The sequence below is a fragment of the Macrosteles quadrilineatus genome, unplaced genomic scaffold, assembly GCF_028750875.1.
Source record: "Macrosteles quadrilineatus isolate MER2022 unplaced genomic scaffold, UCM_ALF_1.0 Scaffold_4__1_contigs__length_99947679, whole genome shotgun sequence".
Taxonomy (NCBI): Eukaryota; Metazoa; Arthropoda; class Insecta; order Hemiptera; family Cicadellidae; genus Macrosteles; species Macrosteles quadrilineatus.
The window spans coordinates 87,709,098-87,732,036 of NW_026542597.1; the positions used below are offsets into that span (position 1 = coordinate 87,709,098).

Genomic DNA, 22,939 nt, shown 5'->3' on the forward strand with positions numbered 1-22,939 from the left:
TTATACAAAATTCTCCTAGTAGTTGCACCGTATCAGAGTGAAAAGAATAAATTGTTGTTGGAATAAATGTTTGTAGTTTTTTGTCCTTCATACGTTACCAAACCGGCCGACCGATCGTAAAGAAACTTTGGGGAGTGGTTCCATACCAAAGGTTTCTGTTGAAATTTTTGAAAACTACTCAGGGCTATGAGTTTAGTGGTTTGGTCTTTAAAGTACCCATGTTATCCGTATAGATAAATTATTTGTTTACATTTCAACAGCTGAATACTTTTCAATTGAGGAGTAGGGTGGAAAAACAGCCTCAGTCTGAAATTTGAGTTTTGAGTAAACTGAGGTTGAAGTTTTATACTTGCTTTTGTTAATATTAGTCAGAAAACCCAATTCCTCAGTCCATTCTACTTCTATCAAGCAACTCATGTAGCTTACAGCTGTATATATATATATATATATATAAAAAGAGAAAAATAATGAATTGGCTTAGAAAGGCGAAATAATAAGTACACCTCAGAGGTTGTTTTTCCATAACAGTATCTTGAGTTATCTTGAGTATAATTAGTAATAAAACATAACATTTAAAGGGTTTTAATTAAATAATAATAATTAATAATAGTTACAAATCACAATTACTTAAAATTTGACTGCTTAAAAATGACCAAATGACTAGAAAAATACATCGGCAATACCACTTCTTTCACTTATGGTTTTAATTTGAAATATTAACAAATAAATTAAATAAACTGTTATAAATAACTGAACATAACCTCAAACCAGTCTGAAATGTCAAACACACGAAAGTGAGCCAAAATAAGTCAACCTTATTTTCAGTATTATTTATTTAATTTTTATCAGCTGTAAAGACAGCGCCAACTCGCACAATTTGTCAGAGGCAGCTCTGCGACTCAATTATCGCTCCGGGATTGGTATCCATTGAAATAATCTAGATGCGCACATATACGACTATATTGTTGCTCAGTCTCAGTCGGCTACACATGTGAACTTGAGTTGACAACAAAACATGTTTGCTCTTTGGATTAAATTGTTGTGTAAAGTTCGTTTGGAAAAGTAAATTTTCAAGTATGAGTGTGCTTGTTGAGGACGTTGAACAATAATTGATGAAGTTGAGAAGAACCTTTATGTTTAAATTTAAATGCATTGACAGTCTATTTTGATATTTAATCTGAAGAAGAAGTTGTGGGAGGAAGTATCCTTGGCAGTTACGAAATATTGGAACAATCTAATCATCTTATTTTTTTCACGCGCAAAACTTCAATAACAGAGTACATACTATTGTTTTGTTGTATCATTTAAATGTCTTAAAACAGTTGCCTGTGTGCACACTTTAGCGCAACTGTCACTAGACTTCAGAGTCTTATAGTGAGTTGAGCAACAGTCCCCCTTAATAAATTGGGCAACTGTTGCTAGACTCAAAATCGCCTGTGTGACCCCCAAGGCCACACTATAGAGTGTGGCTTTGGGCTAGACCAGTCCTTTGAGGTGAACATGTGCCGCCTGATGCTGCCCTTCCAACCCCGCCACCATGTGATGTTGCATCGGAAGCTACCGCCATTATTAAGACGTGCATTTACACTCGATGTTTTCTTTCGTTAACAACGTTTTTACATAGAAATAGTGTATTGTTTGAGTTTGGTTATGATATTATTAACATGTAAGAGTAGTTTGATATTATAAAGGTTCAAGATTTTTTTTACATGGTGGGCTGCAGGGTATTGTATGATTGTATGGTTATTGTGTATTTGTGGCGCGGAATAGGATAACTAATCTCCCTCTCTGATTCCATGCATGACACATCACAGCTTACAATCGCTTTTTGAGCACTATTTCATAACCACTGAGAGTACGGACTTTCTTGAGATCCTGCATGGAGAAGAAAATTGGAAAAGAAATACTAAATTAAACTCCCATAAGAAATGTTCATGGAGGAAGTTTTGTTGGTGTATAAGTCGAATTATACGCCAGATAAACGAATGCCGTTGCTTGATGGCAAATCTGTGCGTGTAGGCCTATGACTTTAATTTTATACCAAAATTATGAATATTGGTCTGTGAAAGAGCCGAGCCGACTCGTATAACTAAGAGAAAACCTAATAATTTTGTATAGGCCTATACAGATCACAATAATCTATTTCTTAACTAACAGTTGTAAACTTCTAATAATATATCTTTGTAAAAAAATATCAAGCTACTTTAAACACTCTAAAAATAATTAAATGATCCTTTTGTAATATTCAAGCTCACGTATTTGAAGTCGGGCTCTATGATGATTTTTGACATAACATACTGAAAATTTAAAGAGGATGTCCACATTGCTGGCGATTATCTATAACTAAAGGTGTTAATCTTCATTTTTTCAGAGTTTTGCGTTCGGAGTTATTTTATCATTGTAACCCATCATTGGCAGATAACTTTATACAGTTTTTTTTTTAAATAAGATAATAAATTATAATTTTATAGTGGTATAACAAGTATGTTTTAAACAATGATAATGCATTTAAATGTTTTTAATTTGCAAAAGTAACATTTTAATATTGAACTAGCTTCTTTTCCCTATCATAACAATCTGTTTCTTATTCTAATAGAAAATTTGTGTGTGATAGTTGCATAATGCATTAATTCAGAAGTAAATATAAAATACAAGTAAATACTTCCTTGGTATCCAAACAAAACAGTGCATATGTTTTTTTATATATTTATATCCTGCTATGTTTTATTGATTTTAATTCTTTTAGAGCGTTTGAAATCGGTTGTTTTTTTTACAAAGAAATTTGATACATATTTATTACCGGTACTTAAAGGCTTTTTAAAAGAAAAATTGTTTGGACCGATCAAAAACGTTACCGTACGGAACAATTATTATTTTAAAACTGCCTGAGTCACCTGTTCAGGTTACATAATTTATGGTTATAAAAATTAATATTTTTTATGTTTTGGTAAAACAGGTGATGAATTGGAATTGCAAGAAATGAAACCTTTTGCATCTAAAAATGCTTTTTGTAAACCGACGTAGCCTAAAAGTTTTATGTCTTAAAAATCAATAGGAAATAAGTGTATTGTTCGATTGTAATAATTTTTCCATTGATATACTATAATTTTCTTTTTAAGATGTTTATTTTATAGTGTTGATAAAATATAGAATACAATTTCAATACTCAAAACGGAACTTTACAAAATGCAGGTCAAACGTTGAAATATCTTACTCATAGTAACTAAAACAAAACGCCTAGTAAATGCAAAGTCAGTTATTTAGGCTCCATGGCAAGACATGGTTTAATAATCCATATTAAACAACTTTTTCATGAAGATCTGTCTGTAGCTTCATGGTTTCAACTAACAGTTGTCGGAATATCATTCTTATTTATTGCTTTCTCTGTACAAATATAAACAAAATAAATGTTATATATTTGAGGTTTTCAGCATTTTTCTCTGGAACAAATATTTACACTTAAACATAATGTAATATATGGTACTAAAGGGTAGCCCTCCTGGTTATTTTGGGGGTGGAACCACGATGATCGGTATAAAAATCTCAGAGAAATTGGGGAACATTTATAGAAAAAGATACATTGGCACAAACGAATTGAGAACCTTATTCTTTTGTTGGGGAAGTCGGTTCAAAATACCCACAAGTAACGAATACAATAGATGGCTATTCAAATAAAAAAACAATTAATTATCAACATCACATTAATTAAACTAGTACAATCACAATAAAACAACTAATGATACAAATACTGAAATACAGTTAGGCGAGGCTCCGAGGCTCTACACGTACAAATCACGCTGTAGGGAGTCAAGCTGGGTGTGAGTGTCGTGTGTGTGCTGGCGCCAACGAGCACGCTGGCCCGCGGGGTGGCGTGTGACAGCTATAACGCGGTAAGAGTGTGTTTGTGTGTGTGTACACCATCAAATTCTTCTTGATAAATTATCCTCCTATAGATTCTCAGAATCAGTTATTTTGTGGTTGAAATCATATTTAAACGATCGCTTTCAAAGAACAGTTATTATTAAAGAAAACATTAAGTATGCTTCTGAATGGGAAAAGATTGTTATGGGGGTGCCTCAGGGCTCTATATTAGGACCGTTATTGTTTTTGATGTACATAAATGATCTACCTAAGAATGTTAAACCTAGCTTGTTGTTATATGCTGACGAAACGACAGCCATCATTAAATCAAAAGACAGTCATGAACTAAGTTTAGCCTTGAATCAAGCTCTTCAAGATCTGTCAAAATGGTTTAAAGTAAACGGTTTACAAATGAACCACATTAAAACACAAATAGTAAAATTTCAAACTGCACAGTGTAGGGACGATCTTGAAGGCTTTGTTTATTTTTATAATGAAAAAATAAATCTTAGCAACACAGCTAAATTTTTAGAAATTGATGTAGATAGTTTATTGAATTGGAAGAATCACATTCATAACACCTCTAAAAAGTTAAATTCAGTATGTTTTCAAATGTTGGTCTTAAGAAATGTTGTTGATTTAAACACTAGACTAATGATTTATCACGCTTTATTTTCGTCAATTTTACAGTATGGAATAGAGCTTTGGGGCGTCACATCTGATTCGTATCAACTTTTTAAACTTCAAAAAAGAATACTTAGAATTATGACTTTTAAACCCGTAAAACATTCTTGCAAACAACTTTTTAAAGAACTAAAGATTCTAACCGTCCCTAATTTGTATATTCTTAAATGTTTATTGTATGTGAAATCAAATTTTGAAAAACTCCACAGTGAAAATAATCGGCACAATTATAACACTAGATTTCATACAGATTTTCAATATCCTATACACAGATTAAATTTTGTGGAAAGGACACCTTCTTATATGGGTAAAAGATTTTTTAACAATTTGCCTGGGTACTACAAATCTATAATAGGATTAGTATATTTTAAAGAAAAAATTTTTGAATTTTTATTGGAAAAGAATTATTATAGTATTGGTCAGTTTCTTGAAGATAAATCAATGTGAATTGTTTGTTTTGTTATAGGGATGGTCAAGTCTCGAAATTTCGGGAAATTTTCGGGAAATTTTAAATCTCGTTACACGAGGCGAGATTTCTTTTTGGCCGAGATTTTTATCGAGACAAGAATAAAAAAAAAAAAAAAAAATTACAAACGCCTGCAGAAATTCAATGCAATACCCGCAATACAGGAGCGTGTTGTAGTTGCGTTTCCTTGGCGAAGGCGTTCTTATTTAATTAATTCTTTAAATGTAAATATTACTTTAATTATTTTAATAATATTACTTTAATAACATTTGAGAAGTTTTGTTAAGTGTAAGCAGTGTGAGGAATGTTTTATTACTATAAAAAGTCAAAACAAGTAACTATTTTATAAAAATTAATATTGCTTTTATTTTATGATTTATTTTATTGTAGGATAAGTTGAACTCTATCCTAACTGTTATCACTATGTTTCCTAATCGTAGGCATTTTTAATAAGTTAGGCGTGATTAATAAAAAAATGTTATGCTGATGTTTTTTAATAAAATATTGTAAATATTCTTGCCTATTATCATTATTTTTGTATTTAAACAGTTATCTAACAATGTTACAAAATCAGGTAAAAATTTTGAACGTGCATTTCCCGTTGTGTATGAGAAGGGAAATCCCGTCTCGATCTCGTCTCGAAATTTTATGAGAAATAAAAAAATCTCGTCTCGTCTCGTCTCGAACTAAAAATCCAATCTCGTCCATCCCTATTTTGTTACCTACTATGAATTTATTTTTACCAATATAAGCTAGTTTATTTTAGTATAGTTTGACAATGTCACCTGTTTTGTCTGGCTGTGCCAGAGCATAAAAAAAACGTTTTGTGACAATAAAGATGACTTTGACTTTGACTTTGTGGTTGTACGGCGAGACCTCTAGCGCTCCTAGCCTGACCGTACAGAACTACGTGGGCCAGCAACTTCGCCGTACAAGCAGCTCGAACATACCGAGCCCTATCCGGCGGAGAATCTACTAAGGGTTTCATCTATGCCCGAACTCTGATGGATCTTAAAGGATGCCATTAACCTGAATGTGGCAGAAAAAAATTGTTTGGTGGCCGTGACATATTGGGACGTGTAATGGAAGAATTTAAGAAAATGATTCAAACCTACGTGAATCAAAGTGGACTTGCCTGATATTTTTTCTAAAAGTAAACAAGGAATATCTGACATGGTAGCCTATTACAAGGGCTGTTTTTTAAGTAAGGACTGTTTATGCGTATGCATCCGTAGTTCGCTTGTAACCCGCAACAAGGCTCCTCAGGCACTTACAGCCATAATTTATGAACAATATGACATAACTTTCAGCTCTGTAGATGACATATATGCTTTACTGTGCGTTTTTTAAATGTTTTTCATCATCGAAACTCCCCCTGCTTAAAATCTTGGGTGTGAATTGATGTATGTTTCTTCACAAATATTTTTGGTTGCAAATGATTTTCCACATGTATTGCTCCTATGTGAATTAATGTATGTCTCTTCATATCGCTACTGGTTTGGAAGGATTTTCCGCATATAGTGCACTTATGAGGTCTCTCTCCGGTGTGTACAAATCTATGTTTCTTCATATGGCCACTGGTTTTGAAGGATTTTCCACATATAGTACACTTATGAGGTCTCTCTTCGGTGTGCACTAATGTATGTTTCTTCATATCGCCACTGGTTTGGAAGGATTTTCCACATATAGTACACTTATGAGGTCTCTCTCCGGTGTGTACTAATGTATGTTTCTTCATACCGCTACTGGTTTGGAAGGATTTTCCACATATAGTGCACTTATGAGGTCTCTCTCCGGTGTGCACTAATGTATGTTTCTTCATATCGCTACTGGTTTGGAAGTATTTTCCACATATAGTACACTTATGAGGTCTCTCTCCGGTGTGCACTAATGTATGTTTCTTCATATTGCCACTGGTTTGGAAGGATTTTCCACATATAGTGCACTTATGAGGTCTCTCTCCGGTGTGTACTAATGTATGTCTCTTCAAAACGACACTGGTTTGGAAGGATTTTCCACATATAGTGCACTCATGAGGTCTCTCTCCGGTGTGTACTAATGTATGATTCTTCATTTTGCTACTGGTTGTAAAGAATTTTCCACATATAGTACACTTATGAGGTATCTCTCCAGTGTGCACTAATGTATGTTTCTTCATATAGTCACTGGTTGTGAAGGATTTTCCACATATAGTGCACTTATGAGGTCTCTCTCCGGTGTGTACTAATGTATGATTCTTCATGCTGCCACTTCTTGTGAAGGATTTTCCACATATAGTACACTTATGAGGTCTCTCTCCAGTGTGTACTAATGTATGTTTCTTCATACTGCCACTGCTTGTGAAGGATTTTCCACATATAGTACACTTATAAGGACGCTTATCAGAATGAATTAACAAATGAGTCTTAACATGATGTAGATTAATAAATATTTTCTCACAAGTTAAACATCTAAAGGGACGCTCGCCGGTGTGTAAGTATATATGAGGCTTCATATTTGATAGAGTTGAAATCAGTTTTCTACATATTGGACACTTAAGGCGAGGCTTTTTAGTGACCTTTAACATTTTTTTGTTTTCAATTTCCAACTTATAACTTATTAGACAAGCTACATACTAATTGTAATTAGTCAGTTGGCTTTGTATGTCTATTTTTTAGGATTTGGTGTTTAACAGTTATGTGTCACAATCAAATTTGATCAACTTTTTGATCAAATATTGTTATGTTCATTAAATACAATACAACACAGCCTACTTGAGGCATTTTTCTTGACTTTTATATTCAATCATATTAAATTAGGTGTCTTATTTTAAGAAAAAGTGATTTCTATTTTTTCATGTTGTTTTCAAATAATATTGCATCAGCCATAAATTAAAAGTCAAGTTTTAAATAGTAAATTACTTACTTTCATTTGTACTTTTAGTGTAGTAAAAACTTAATCTTTTTAACTGTTGTTATAAGTATCTATAATACTTTGTAGATTCAGTTTTTTTTTTGCTACATGAATTATTGAAGTTTCTTTTTTTCTTCAAATCTATTGCCGCTTCTGAAAAAAGATCATATTTTATTAAATATAAACATTTGTTGTAATCATTTGGATAGTATGTTTGTTCATTTAGTCTAAACAAAAATTTTATAATTTATTTAAATAATAATTTTAAATCAACACTAAAATTTATAGTAAATCCATAGCATAATTATAATGCAAAATTAAAATTATAAATGTAATTGCAGATAATATAACTTTTATCTCAATAGGTATGGTCTGGGTGTCCAAAAAGTATTTATTGGGTTTTAAAATACTTCATTCAACTGACGATACATGAATGGTCAACCTGCTTGCTGGATTTTTTCGCAATTTCTTTCTCTGGGGCTATGTGAATCACAGGGCATACATCCAGCTATTAGCTCAAACCTCTCCAATTTGTGGGAAAGTATTCACATTACAGTGACAACAGTAGAACAGGTTATGTTTACCAACTCTACCAGCGGCCAATCCAACCATCAGGAAGTTTGTCATTTAAAAACATGGGCATTGCAGAGCGAGAGCCAATAAGGAGGAGCCCTGTCCTGCTTCCACATGAAGTGCACTTATGGGGTCGCTCTTCTGTATAAACCAATGTATGTTGCTTCAAGGTCACAAAGTCTTCCATTCCATATCCTCTTCAGGTTAAGGAAACAAACATTACTCCAACATGTCCGGAGTGCAATATCAGTGACAACCATATCAGTGGCAGAAACCATCAGTGACAAGTGTCAAAAAGCAGAGTAAATGTGTTGTGTTATGTAGCGAGAGTAATCCAGTGATAGACTGATAGATGCAGTAGCGGCTGGTGTTCATAGGTGGTGGGAGGGCTCTGCATATTTTTATATATAAACGAAAGCCTAACATCATTAACGTTTGTCAACGAACTGGAGAAGCTTTAAGGTTAACATTTGTAATACAGGCCATAGACTAATATTCATTCAATAAGATTATATTTACAATACAATTTGTTTATTAAGATTTTTACATTATCTTTAATCATACAGAAATGTATAATATATGAAATAGCATACATTTTTAACAAGCTTTTCATTGGTGATATTTATTTTCAACTAGCTGTTGTACCCGTGCTTCGCAACGGAGAGGGCACTGAACAAAAAAAATTTTCTTGCATTCCATTCTATAAAATAGTTACACATTCCCCTTTGGTTTCAGGAACATAACTCAACTTAAACTCTTAGTTTGACAAATATCTTTCTACTAAGCTACTAAAGCTACTAAAGCACTTTACACTTATACATAATGTTATATATATGGTACCAAAGGGTAACCCTCCTGGTTATTTTGGGGGTGGAACCATGGCTGATCGGTATAAAAATCTCAGAGAAATTGGGGAACATATATAGAAAAAGATACATTGGCACAAACGAATTGAGAACCTTATTTTTTTGTTGGTAGTGCGGAAGTCGGTTCAAAATACCCACAAGTAACAGATACAATAGATGGCTATTCAAATAAAAAAAAACAATTAATTATCAACATCACATTAATTAAACTAGAACAATCGCAATAAAACAACTGATGATACAAATACTGAAATACAGTTAGGGGAGGCTCCGTGGCTCTATACGTACAAATCACGCTGTAGGGAGTCAAGCTGGGTGTGAGTGTCGTGTGTGTGCCAGGGTGTGTGCTGGCGCCAACGAGCACGCTGGCCCGCGGGGTGTGCGGACGTGCGTGTGACAGCTATAACGCGGTAAGAGTGTGTTTGTGTGTGTGGTTGTACGGCGAGACCTCTAGCGCTCCTAGCCTGACCAGTGACTGTACAGAACTACGTGGGCCAGCAACTTTGCCGTACAAGCAGCTCCAACATACCGAGCCCTATCCGGCGGAGAATCTACTAAGGGAGTATGTTTAATCTATGTCCAAACTCTGATGGATCTTAAAGGATGCCATTAACCTGAAAGTGGCAGAAAAAAATTGTTTGGTGGCCGTGACATATTGGGACGTGTAATAGAAGAATTTAAGAAAATGATTTAAACCTACGTGAATCAAAGTGGACTTGCCTGATATTTTTTCTAAAATTAAACAAAGAATATCTGACATGGGAGCCTATTACAAGGGCAGTTATTTAAGTAAGGACTGTTTATGCGTACCCATCCGTAGTTCGCTTGTAAGCCGCAACAAGGCTCCTCATGCACTTACAGCCATAATTTATGAACAATATGACATAATTTTCAGCTCTGTAGATGACATATATGCTTTACTGTGTGTTTTTACTTTCTCCCCCTATACCATAGTATATGGAGAAAGTATTGTTTTCGTCAAAATTTTCGAGTTTGAGTTTTGAGTGGATATATTCGTTTTGGGTCCCCCTGGACCCAAAAAAGTGGTTTTCGAAGTGATGTCTGTGTGTGTGTGTGTGTGTGTCTGTGTGTCTGGATGTGTACAGAGCTAGAGACCACACCTGTGGTCCGATTTCGATGAAATTTGGTATGTAGGTTCTAATCCATGGTATCTCTAGGCATTTTTTTCATTTTTTTGAAATTTTTATTTTTAATGGGGATTTTCCCATAAAAACCCACAAAAAACCGGAAAAATCAGATTTTCTCGAAAATGGCCCGAACGATTTTGATAAAAATTTAATATGTTGTAGCCCTTTAAATTCTGAATAAAATGGTACAAATCCCATATCTGTAAAAATTACGGTTCAAAAGTTATTGTAAATTATGTCATTTCCCCATAAAATAACAGAAAAATCGGATTTTCACAAAAATGGCCCAAACGATTTTGATAAAAATTTAGCATGTTATAGTCCTTTAAATTGTGAACAAAATTATACAAATCCCATTTGCGTATATTTACTCTCAGCACTTACATATGAAAAAGGTTTTTGACAAACTTATGGGAGAAAGTACGTGTCAGAATGCTGATACCGTTTATTTAAATGTTTTTCATCATCGAAACTCCCCCTGCTTAAATTCTTGGGTGTGAATTGATGTATGTTTCTTCACAAATATTTTTGATTGTAAATGATTTTCCACATGTATTGCTCCTATGTGAATTAATGTATGTTTCTTCATATCGCTACTGGTTTGGAAGGACTTTCCACATATAGTACACTTATGAGGTCTCTCTCCGGTGTGCACTAATGTATGTTTCTTCATATGGCCACTGGTTTGGAAGGATTTTCCACATATAGTGCACTTATGAGGTCTCTCTCCGGTGTGTACTAATGTATGTCTCTTCAAAATGTCACTAGTTTGGAAGGATTTTCCACATATAGTGCACTTATGAGGTCTCTCTCCGGTGTGTACTAATGTATGATTCTTCATTTTGCTACTGGTTGTAAAGAATTTTCCACATATAGTACACTTATAGTACAGGTAAAATAGGGTTTTATAAACAACAAAATTTGTACATTCATGAAATTTCACCTGTGAGTTACTAATAATACGAGAAATGAAGATCCGATGAGTCCCCAAAATTTTGGGTGTCCTAAGGCCCTTTTTGGGGCCTTTTTTGATCCGAAGGGCCCTTGTTCCTGAATAATTTTCTTTTTACGTTTAAGGTCGAGTGAGGTGTGATTTTCGATGGTTTTAGTTAGTTTAAATCGATTGGGACTAGTTTTAAGTGTATTAAACCACTCCATACAGGGTGTTTAGAAATATTATTACTTTTTACGATATTTAAACATTTATTCATAAAGTAATAAAATTATTTACTTCTATGCTCTATATAAAAGGGGATTATTGAAAATAATTGTAATTCTTTACTACGTAAGGGGAAAGGATCACAATGAGTAAGAGAAAATATTAAATACCCCCGTCACAGCAAACCTGCAGACCTAGCAAATTTCCGTTTAACTTACTTGATTTTCAGTTAAATCTAAAATAGCATTGCGTTTAACGATTACCTAGGTTTGCTGCTACAAGGCTAATAAAGTGCGTTTATAGTAAAATATTAATAGCCTAGTATAAAACAAAAAATTTGACAAGTTTGATCAAGATCTATTAACAAACAAACAAAATAATTTTACACTATTCTACATAAGAACACATGGGAATTTTTAATTTACAAATTTAGTATTTTTATCCGTAACTAATAACCATACAAAAACACGTTAAAATACTAAATTAATTGTTTTTAAGCTATTTAAAATGTTCTAGAGAAAAATTGGGAAACTTTGTGTTTTGAGGGTGAAGTAAATCAGAAAACCCAACTTTTACCCCATAAACCTCGTTCCCATTGTTCAGAACAAAAATGCTTGTACCGACAATGCTGCTCTGATGTCTTAGTGCTGTCCTAGTCGTCATAACCACGAAAGATACTTGTATTGATTGAAAATAATTTTGGGGAAATTAAGATACAAGCTGCAAACGTCAGTATGTATGATAGGTGTTTTTGCACCACATTGTTCGTGCTTTAAGATTGGTGTTGCCTGTTCTGCAATATACAAGGTTTGTAAAGGGGAACCCTGCTTGATCACCAACATGCACAAAATCAGTAAAGATGGACAAGTTGCTAAGAATAATAAAATTGTTAATGAGTTGTCTGAGAATAATTATTGTGATGATGGAATTGTAAAGAGAGATACTACGGAAATTGTAAAAAAATAGCTTTAGTTTAAGTACTTCATTTTAATATGTAATGTATGGTTTTATACAATTACAATTGTTTTGATTTTTAGTAAATGTAAAAAAAAACTTAAATAACTACCTAAGAAAAATACATATCAATTTGAAATTAGCCTTAATAGATTTGAATGGAAAACACAGTGAAAGATTATTCAAATTTGCGTAGTAACCTATATTATTATGTTATTGTGTAAAACCATTGACTATATATGTCAATGGTAAAACTTAATCCATCCCCTTTTAGCGAGCTTCCCATATACGAAATAAGCTATTACCGAAGGTCTTATGGTAAAACATAGACTCGAAACCGATTTACGTTTTCATTTCGATGCCCCCAGAAGCCTCAAGCACCCTTAGAGGACTGCTGTTTAGAGGGTTGCTAGATAACTCAAAATATTATAAATGTGTTTATATACATATATATATAATATAATATATCCATATTACATACGTAAACATGATAACTCAAGTAATTTTGGTTCAATTCTAACGAAACCGGCATAACCTTGGAACAGGGTTTTATGTGGTATAAATTTGTAATCTTTGACCCTCAAAACACAAAGTTTCCCAATTTTTCTCTAGAGCATTTAAAGAGCTTAAAGAAAACAAATAATTTTTTATATTAACGTGTTATGTAAGTGTATTAGTTACGAATAAAATTCAAAAATTTTAAATTGAAAATTCCATGATATTCTTAAGGAGAATAGTGTAACGATTTTGTTTATTTGTTTATATATATATGTATTAATAAAACTTTTCAAATTTATTTGTTTTATACTAGGCTATTAATATTTTGCTATAAACACACTTTATTAGCCTCCTTGTAGCAGCAAACCTAAGTATTCATTAAACTCAATGCTATTAGTTATTTAGTTAATTGAAAATCGGGCAAAGAAAATTTGCTTAGTCTGCAGGTTAGCTGTGACGGGGGTATTTAATATCTTCTCTTACTCCTTGTTATCCTTTCCCCTTACGTAGTTACAATTATTTTCAATAATCCCCTTTTATATAGAGCATGGAGGTAACTAATTTTATTACTTTATGAATAAATGTTTAAATATCGTAAAAAGTAATAATATTTCGAAACACCCTGTATGGAGTGGTTTAATACGCTTAAAACTGGTCCCAATCGATTTAAAATAACTAAAACCATCGAAAACCACACCTCACTCGACCTTAAACGTAAAAAGAAAATTATTCAGGAACAAGGGCCCTTCGGATCAAAAAGAGCCCCAAAAAGGGCCTTAGGACACTCAAAATTTTGGGGACTCATCGGATCTTCATTTCTCATATTATTAGTAACTCACGGGTGAAATTTCATGAATGTACAAATTTTGTTGTTTATATGGAGTGTTTTTGTATTATTTTACCTGTACTATTATAAGGTATCTCTCCGGTGTGCACTAATGTATGTTTCTTCATATAGTAACTGGTTGTGAAGGATTTTCCACGTATAGTGCACTTATGAGGTCTCTCTCCGGTGTGTACTAATGTATGATTCTTCATTTTGCTACTGGTTGTAGAGAATTTTCCACATATAGTACACTTATGAGGTATCTCTCCGGTGTGTACTAATGTATGATTCTTCATTTTGCTACTGGTTGTAAAGAATTTTCCACATATAGTACACTTATGAGGTATCTCTCCGGTGTGCACTAATGTATGTTTCTTCATATAGTAACTGGTTGTGAAGGATTTTCCACATATAGTGCACTTATGAGGTCTCTCTCCGGTGTGTACTAATGTATGTTTCTTCATACTGCCACTGGTTGAGAAGGATTTTCCACATGTAGTTCCTTTATGAGGTCTCTCTCCGGTGTGTACTTATGTATGATTCTTCATTTTGCTACTGGTTGTAAAGAATTTTCCACATATAGTACACTTATGAGGTATCTCTCCGGTGTGCACTAATGTATGTTTCTTCATATAGTAACTGGTTGTGAAGGATTTTCCACATATAGTGCACTTATGAGGTCTCTCTCCGGTGTGTACTAATGTATGATTCTTCATTTTGCTACTGGTTGTAAAGAATTTTCCACATATAGTACACTTATGAGGTTTCTCTCCGGTGTGCACTAATGTATGTTTCTTCATATAGTAACTGGTTGTGAAGAATTTTCCACATATAGTACACTTATGAGGTTTCTCTCCGGTGTGCACTAATGTATGTTTCTTCATATAGTAACTGGTTGTAAAGAATTTTCCACATATAGTACACTTATGAGGTTTCTCTCCGGTGTGCACTAATGTATGTTTCTTCATATAGTAACTGGTTGTGAAGGATTTTCCACGTATAGTGCACTTATGAGGTCTCTCTCCGGTGTGTACTAATGTATGATTCTTCATTTTGCTACTGGTTGTAAAGAATTTTCCACATATAGTACACTTATGAGGTATCTCTCCGGTGTGTACTAATGTATGATTCTTCATTTTGCTACTGGTTGTAAAGAATTTTCCACATATAGTACACTTATGAGGTATCTCTCCGGTGTGCACTAATGTATGTTTCTCCATATAGTAACTGGTTGTGAAGGATTTTCCACATATAGTGCACTTATGAGGTCTCTCCTTGGTGTATACTAATGTATGTTTCTTCATACTGCCACTGGTTGAGAAGGATTTTCCACATGTAGTACCTTTATGAGGTCTCTCTCCGGTGTGTACTTATGTATATTTCTTCATATCAATACTGGATTGGGAGGATTTTCCACATATAGTACACTTATGAGGTATCTCTCCGGTGTGCACTAATGTATGTTGCTTCATATTGCCCTTGCTTGAGAAGAGTTTTCCACAAAAAGTGCACTTATGAGGTCGCTCTCCTGTGTGTACCAATGTATGATTCTTCATTTTGCTACTGGTTGTAAAGAATTTTCCACATATAGTACACTTATTAGGTATCTCTCCGGTGTGTACTAAAGTATGATTCTTCATTTTGCTACTGGTTGTAATGAATTTTCCACATATAGTACACTTATGAGGTCTCTCTCCGGTGCACTAATGTATGTTTCTTCATATAGTAACTGGTTGAGAAGGATTTTCCACATATCGTACACTTATGAGGTCTCACTACGGTGTGTACTAATCAATCAATCAATCAATCAATCAATCAAATCACTTTATTTGTCCTTGTACATGTCATTACAAGAAATGGCGTCAAATATAAAACTAAAAAAACAATACAATTATAAATTTAAAAAAAAAACTATCACTACTGCTTCATAATTTTGTTGTATTCATAGTTTTCTGTTTAATGTATGTCTCTTCATACTGCCACTGGTTTGGAATGATTTTTCACATAGTGCACTTATGAGGTCTCACTACGGTGTGCACTAATGTATGTCTCTTCATACTGCCACTGGTTTGGAAGGATTTTCCACATATAGTGCACTTATGAGGTCTCACTACGGTGTGTACTAATGTATGTCTCTTCATACTGCCACTGGTTTGGAAGGATTTTCCACATATAATGCACTTATGAGGTCTCTCTCCGGTGTGTACTAATGTATGTCTCTTCATATCGCTACTGGTTTGGAAGGATTTTCCACATATAGTACACTTATGCGGTCTCTCTCCGGTGCACTAATGTATGTTTCTTCATACAGTAACTGGTTGAGAAGGATTTTCCACATGTAGTACACTTATGAGGTATCTCTCCAGTGTGCACTAATGTATGTTTCTTCATATCACTACTGGATTGGGAGGATTTTCCACATATAGTACACTTATGAGGTGTCTCTCCGGTGTGCACTAATGTATGTTGCTTCATATTGCCCTTGCTTGAGAAGAGTTTTTCACAAAAAGTGCACTTATGAGGTCGCTCTCCCGTGTGTACCAATGTATGTTGCTTCATACGGCCACTGGTTGCGAAGGATTTTTCACATGTAGAACACTTATAAGGTCTCTCTTCGGTGTGTACTAATCTATGTTGCTTCATACGGCTACTGGTTGAGAAGGATTTTCCACATATAGTGCACTTATGAGGTCTTTCTCCAGTGTGTACTAATGTATGTCTCTTCATAATCATTTTTGTTTGGAAGGATTTTCCACATATAGTGCACTTATGAGGTCTCTCTCCGGTGTGTACTAATGTATGTCTCTTCATATCGCTACTGGTTTGGAAGGATTTTCCACATATAGTACACTTATGCGGTCTCTCTCCGGTGCACTAATGTATGTTTCTTCATACAGTAACTGGTTGAGAAGGATTTTCCACATGTAGTACACTTATGAGGTATCTCTCCAGTGTGCACTAATGTATGTTTCTTCATATCACTACTGGATTGGGAGGATTTTCCACATATAGTACACTTATGAGGTGTCTCTCCGGTGTGCACTAATGTATGTTGCTTCATATTGCCCTTGCTTGAGAAGAGTTTTTCACAAAAAGTGCACTTATGAGGTCGCTCTCCCGTGTGTACCAATGTATGTTGCTTCATACGGCCACTGGTTGCGAAGGATTTTTCACATGTAGAACACTTATAAGGTCTCTCTTCGGTGTGTACTAATCTATGTTGCTTCATACGGCTACTGGTTGAGAAGGATTTTCCACATATAGTGCACTTATGAGGCCTCTCTCCGGTGTGTACTAATGTATGTATCTTCATACTGCTACTGCTTGAGAAGGATTTTCCACATAAAATGCACTTATAAGGTCTCTCTCCTGTGTGTACTAATGTATGTTGCTTCATACGGCCACTGGTTGAGAAGGATTTTCCACATGTAGAACACTTATAAGGTCTCTCTTTGGTGTGTACTAATCTATGTTGCTTCATACGGCTACTGGTTGTGAAGGATTTTTCACATATAGTGCACTTGTGAGGTCTCTCTTCGTTGTGTACTAATGTATGTCTCTTCATATCGCTACTGGTTTGGAATGATTTTCCACATATAGTACACCTATGTGGTCTCTCTCCGGTGTGTACTAATGTATGTTTCTTCATACTGCCACTGCTTGTGAAGTATTTTCCACATATAGTACACTTATAAGGATGCTTATCAGAATGAATTAACAAATGAGTCTTAACATGATATAGATTAATAAATATTTTCTCACAAGTTAAACATCTAAAGGGACGCTCGCCGGTGTGTAGGTATATATGAGGCTTCATATTTGATAGAGTTGAAAACAGTTTTCTACATATTGGACACTTAAGGCGAGGCTTTTTAGTGACCTTTAACATTTTTTTGTTTTCAATTTCCAACTTATAACTTATTAGACAAGCTACAAACTAATTGGAATTAGTCAGTTGGCTTTGTATGTGTATTTTTTAGGATTTGGTGCTTACAGTTACGTGTATCAATCAAATTTGATTAACTTTTTGATCAAATATTGTTATGTTCATTAAATACAATACAACACAGCCTACTTGAGGCATTTTTCTTGACTTTTATATTCAATCATATTAAATTAGTTGTCTTATTTTAAGAAAAAGTGATTTCTATTTTTTCATGTTGTTTTCAAATAATATTGCATCAGCCATTATATAAAATTCAAGTTTTACATAGTAAATTACTTACTTTCATTTGTACTTTTAGTGTAGTAAAAACTTAAATCTTTTTATCTGTTGTTTTAAGTATCTATAATACTTTGCAGATTAAATTTTTTTTGCTACATGAATTATTGAAGTTCTTTTTCCTTTTCATATCTATTGCCTCTTCTGAAAAAGATCATATTTTATTAAATATAAACATTTGTTGTAATCATTTAGATAGTATGTTTGTTCATTTAGTCTAAACAAAAATTTTATAATTTATTTAAATAATAATTTTAAATCAACACTAAAATTTATAGTAAATCCATAGCATAATTATAATGCAAAATTAAAATTATAAATGTAATTGCAGATAATATAAATTTTATCTTAATAGGTATGGTCTAGGTGTCCATAAAATACACCATGTCCCAAAAAGAATGGATCAAATCTACAGCTTAATATACGAGTTATTGAGGGTCGTAGGAAAGTCGAGTATGGCTTATTTTAAAGCTGACATCTTTAAGTTTTTTTAGTATGATTCAACAAAAATCAGCTGTTTATTGTTGTGAGCACGCTTGAATTTCAAAACATAAACAAACCACACGGATGCATTATTTATTTATTTATTTATTTATTTATTTATTTTATTGCAATGCTGCAAAACAGGATAAACCCAGTTACATTGTAGCATTAATATTCGAACAACAAAATCTTGACATGCATTATAAATAATAAATATGGTAAAAGTTCATCTTGCTGAATAAATATAATTATTAGTGTAATCACTCACAACAATACAATATATGACAAAAACGAACTAATATCAATAAATAACGTACAAATAAATATCTTAAAAAATAACATTGGCAATTATTTAAATATCTATAACAACAATAACAAATTAAATAAATAAAATACAACAACAAAGTCTGAACAGAGTAATTAATTTTAAAAACAATAATTATTTGGAGTAATTAAATATCTAAAAACGTATTTCCTGAACGTACTGTGACAGTTAAAAAATATATCTATTTGGTCGTTATTAATTGTGTTGAACAGCCTAACCATTGAGTTGAGCGGCGAACACATTCCAAGGTTCGTTCTAGAGAAGTGGGGGGAGAAGAGCAAACGCGAACGTGAATTGTGTCTGGGCAACGTGAACCGCACACGGGACAGCAGCGCTGCGTCGTCGAGCTCACCACACACCAACCGCCTCAGATACAACATCATTGACACTTTACGCCTAGTACTCAACTGATCGAGTTCAAACAGTGTGAGAAGTTCTGAGTATGGGACCAACATCGTATAGTAACCAAATGTTTTGTAATAAAGAAATCTCAAGAACCTTTTTTGGACATCCTCTATGAGATCGGATAAATAGTTCACACTAGGATACCATACCACAGAAGCATATTCTAATCTTGACCTGACCAGTGAACAATATAACAGTTTAATACTTCTCTGATTAGTAAAAATGTTGCCCAACCTGCGGATAAGACCAACAATTGAGAAGGCAGTCTTACAAATGGAAATCACATGATCATTATATGTAAATCTGGAATCAAATGTCACACCCAAGTCTTTAATTGAAGTTTTCCTCGAAAGAAGACTACCACCAATATTATAATTATGCATGATGAGGTTACTAGGGGTTTTCTTTGAATATGTTACAACAGAACATTTATCCACATGAAATTTTAGATTGTCACGACTCCAAAGAAACAATCGATCGATATCATCTTGTAGCATAACACAATCTTGTTGGTTGTTGACAATAGTGAATATTTTGAGATCGTCAGCATATAGAAGAAACTCGCAGTTTATTATCAAATCTTTTAAGCTATCAATGTACAAAATAAATAGCAAAGGTCCCAAATTTGAGCCCTGGGGCACACCTGAGTCTACATCAAATTGTTCTGATAGGTGTCCCTCAAAAGATACAAATTGTTTTCGACCCCTGAGATATGAACAGAAGAATTTTAAGAGTCCTTCAGAAAAACCAAAGTAGTTCAATCTCGAAAGCAAAGCCAGATGATCAACTTTGTCGAAGGCCTTCTCGAAGTCAGTGTAGATAACATCAACTTGATTACCACTATCAATAACAGGAATACAAAACTCAGAAAAATTTAACAGATTTGAATTAATGGATCTGCTGGGGAAAAATCCGTGCTGTTTTGAAGATAGAAATTTACTGACATGGCTGAACACTTTATGATGAAGAATTGATTCAAATACTTTAACAGGAGCAGGCAAAATTGATATTGGACGATAATTCTTTATGATGTCTCTTCGGCCCTTTTTGAAAATGGGAATTATTTTAGCTTGCTTCCATTTCGTTGGGAAAACATTGCTGGTAATCGCGAGATTAAAAATAGCTAGAAGCGGTTCAACAAACAAATCTGCACAGGCTTTGAGAATATATGGCGGTATTCCATCTGGACCAAGAGATCTTTTAGGTTTGAGGTTTTTGAGTGCAGAGAGGACATCATGATACGAGACACAGGAGACATTGAGGCACGGGACGCCAGGCAGGGTCGGTGAGCGGAGCGCACGCCGACACAGATCGTCGCAGCCCAGCTGACAAGGCTCGTACACAGACTTAAAGTAAGTAGCAAACTCGTCCGCTATGGCCCTATGTATTATGTATGTGCAGTTAAAAGCACAGCGCCTTGAGTGCTTCATTGAGACTAAATCAGTGGTTAAAGTAAAAAGAAGATTTCGGACTGTATACAATGTAAATCCACCATCCAAAAACAGTATGCAGCGATGGTACAGGCAGTTTAAGGATTCTGGAAACATCGGCCAGACGGATGAATCCTTCCCAGTTGGATTGGTCGCGGCGGTCCCATACGGAGGCCTCCTAGATCTCCAGACATTACGCCTCGTAATTGTTTGTATGGGGATTTGTGAGTCAAGTGTATACCTTGCCGATCTTAAACTTATATGAACTTTAAGCAAATATAAGGGTAACCTTTGTAAAAATATCCAATGAAATGCGACATAATGTGTGGTCTGAGCTTGAACACCGCCTTGACTTTCTCCGAGTGAACAACGGAGAACATGTAGAGGTTGGGCGGTGAAATCATGTTAGGAAAAACTTAGAATGTTAAGAAATAAAATGTATATAAAATTAACTTTTTATCTTTAAGAACTAAAGTGTTCATGTCAGTTTACTTTTGATCCATTCTTTTTGGGACACCCGGTATTTATTGGGTTTTAAAATACTTTATTCAACTGACGATACATGAATGGTCAACCTGTTTGCCGGATTTTTTCGCAATTTCTTTCTCTGGGGCTATGTTAATAACAGGGCTTTCTTCTTGCTATTAGCTCAAACCTCTCCAATTTGTAGGAAAGTATTCACATTACAGTGACAACAGTAGAACAGGTTATGTTTACTAACTTTACAGCGGCCAATCCAACCATCAGGAAGTTTGTCATTTAAAAACATGGGCATTGCAGAGCGAGAGCCAATAAGGAGGAGCCCCATCCTGCTTCCACATGAAGTGCACTTATGGGGTCGCTCTTCTGTATGAACCAATGTATGTTACTTCAAGGTCACAAAGTCTTCCATTCCATATTATCTTCAGGTTAAGGGAACAAACATTGCTCCAACATGTCCAGGGTGCATTATCAGTGACAACCATCAGTGGCAGAAACCATCAGTGACAGGTGTCAAAAAGCAGAGTAAATGTGTTGTGTTAAGTAGCGAGAGTAATCCAGTGATAGATGCAGTGGCGGCTGGTGTTCATAGGTGGTGGGAGGGCTCTGCATATTTTTATATATAAACGAAAGCCTAACATCATTAACGTTTGTCAACGAACTGGAGAAGCTTTAAGGTTTACATTTGTAATACAGGCCATAGACTAATATTCATTCAATAAGATTATATTTACAATACAATTTGTTTTTTTAAGATTTTTACATTATCTTTAATCATACAGAAGTGTATAATATATGAAATAGCATACATTTTTAACACGCTTTTCATTGGTGATATTTATTTTCAACTAGCTGTTGTACCCGTGCTTCGCAACGGAGAGGGCACTGAACAAAAATATTTTTCTTGCATTCCATTCTATAAAATAGTTACACATTCCCCTTTGGTTTCAGGAACATAACTCAACTGAAACTCTTAAGTTTGACAAATATCTTTCTACTAAGCTACTAAAGCACTTTACACATAAACATAATGTTATATATATATGGTAAAAATGGATAACCCTCCTGGTTATTTAGGGGGTGGAACCACGCTGATCGGTATAAAAATCTCAGAGAAATTGGGGAACATATATAGAAAAAGATACATTGGCACAAACGAATTGAGAACCTTATTCTTTTGTTGGTATTGGGGAAGTCGGTTCAAAATACCCACAAGTAACAAATACAATAGATGGCTATTCAAATAAAAAAACAATTTATTATCAACATCAAATTAATTAAACTAGTACAATCACAATAAAACAACTGATGATACAAATACTGAAATAAGAGTGTGTTTGTGTGTGTGGTTGTATGGCGAGACCTCTAGCGCTCCTAGCCTGACCGTACAGAACTACGTGGGCCAGTAACTTCGCCGTACAAGCAGCTCGAACATACCGAGCCCTATCCGGCGGAGAATATACTAAGGGAGTATGTTTCATCTATGCCCGAACTCTGATTGATCTTATAGGATGCCATTAACCTGAAAGTGGCAGAAAAAAATTGTTTGGTGGCCGTGACATATTGGGACGTGTAATGGAAGAATTTAAGAAAATGATTCAAACCTACGTGAATCAAAGTGGACTTGCCTGATATTTTTTCTAAAATTAAACAAAGAATATCTGACA

At 34.3% G+C, this 22,939-nt stretch overlaps 2 protein-coding genes across 3 annotated transcripts in view; both read right to left on the reverse strand.

The window, feature by feature from the left end:
• The window catches only part of LOC128991515 (zinc finger protein 91-like), a 107,767-nt gene that overhangs the window by 27,185 nt on the left and 57,643 nt on the right, over positions 1-22,939 (reverse strand). For both annotated transcript variants that reach the window (XM_054414460.1, XM_054414459.1), the window contains 2 exons: positions 18,154-18,293; positions 7,916-8,056 (listed from right to left, as the gene is read on the reverse strand). The gene's annotated coding sequence lies outside the window, so the exon portion shown is untranslated. The remainder of the gene's footprint in view (positions 1-7,915; positions 8,057-18,153; positions 18,294-22,939) is intronic.
• LOC128991518 (zinc finger protein 708-like) lies at positions 5,499-7,898 on the reverse strand. Its single transcript, XM_054414468.1, has one exon. It carries the CDS (start codon positions 7,575-7,577, stop codon positions 6,372-6,374), a length of 1,206 nt encoding a protein of 401 aa, XP_054270443.1. The 5' UTR covers positions 7,578-7,898; the 3' UTR covers positions 5,499-6,371.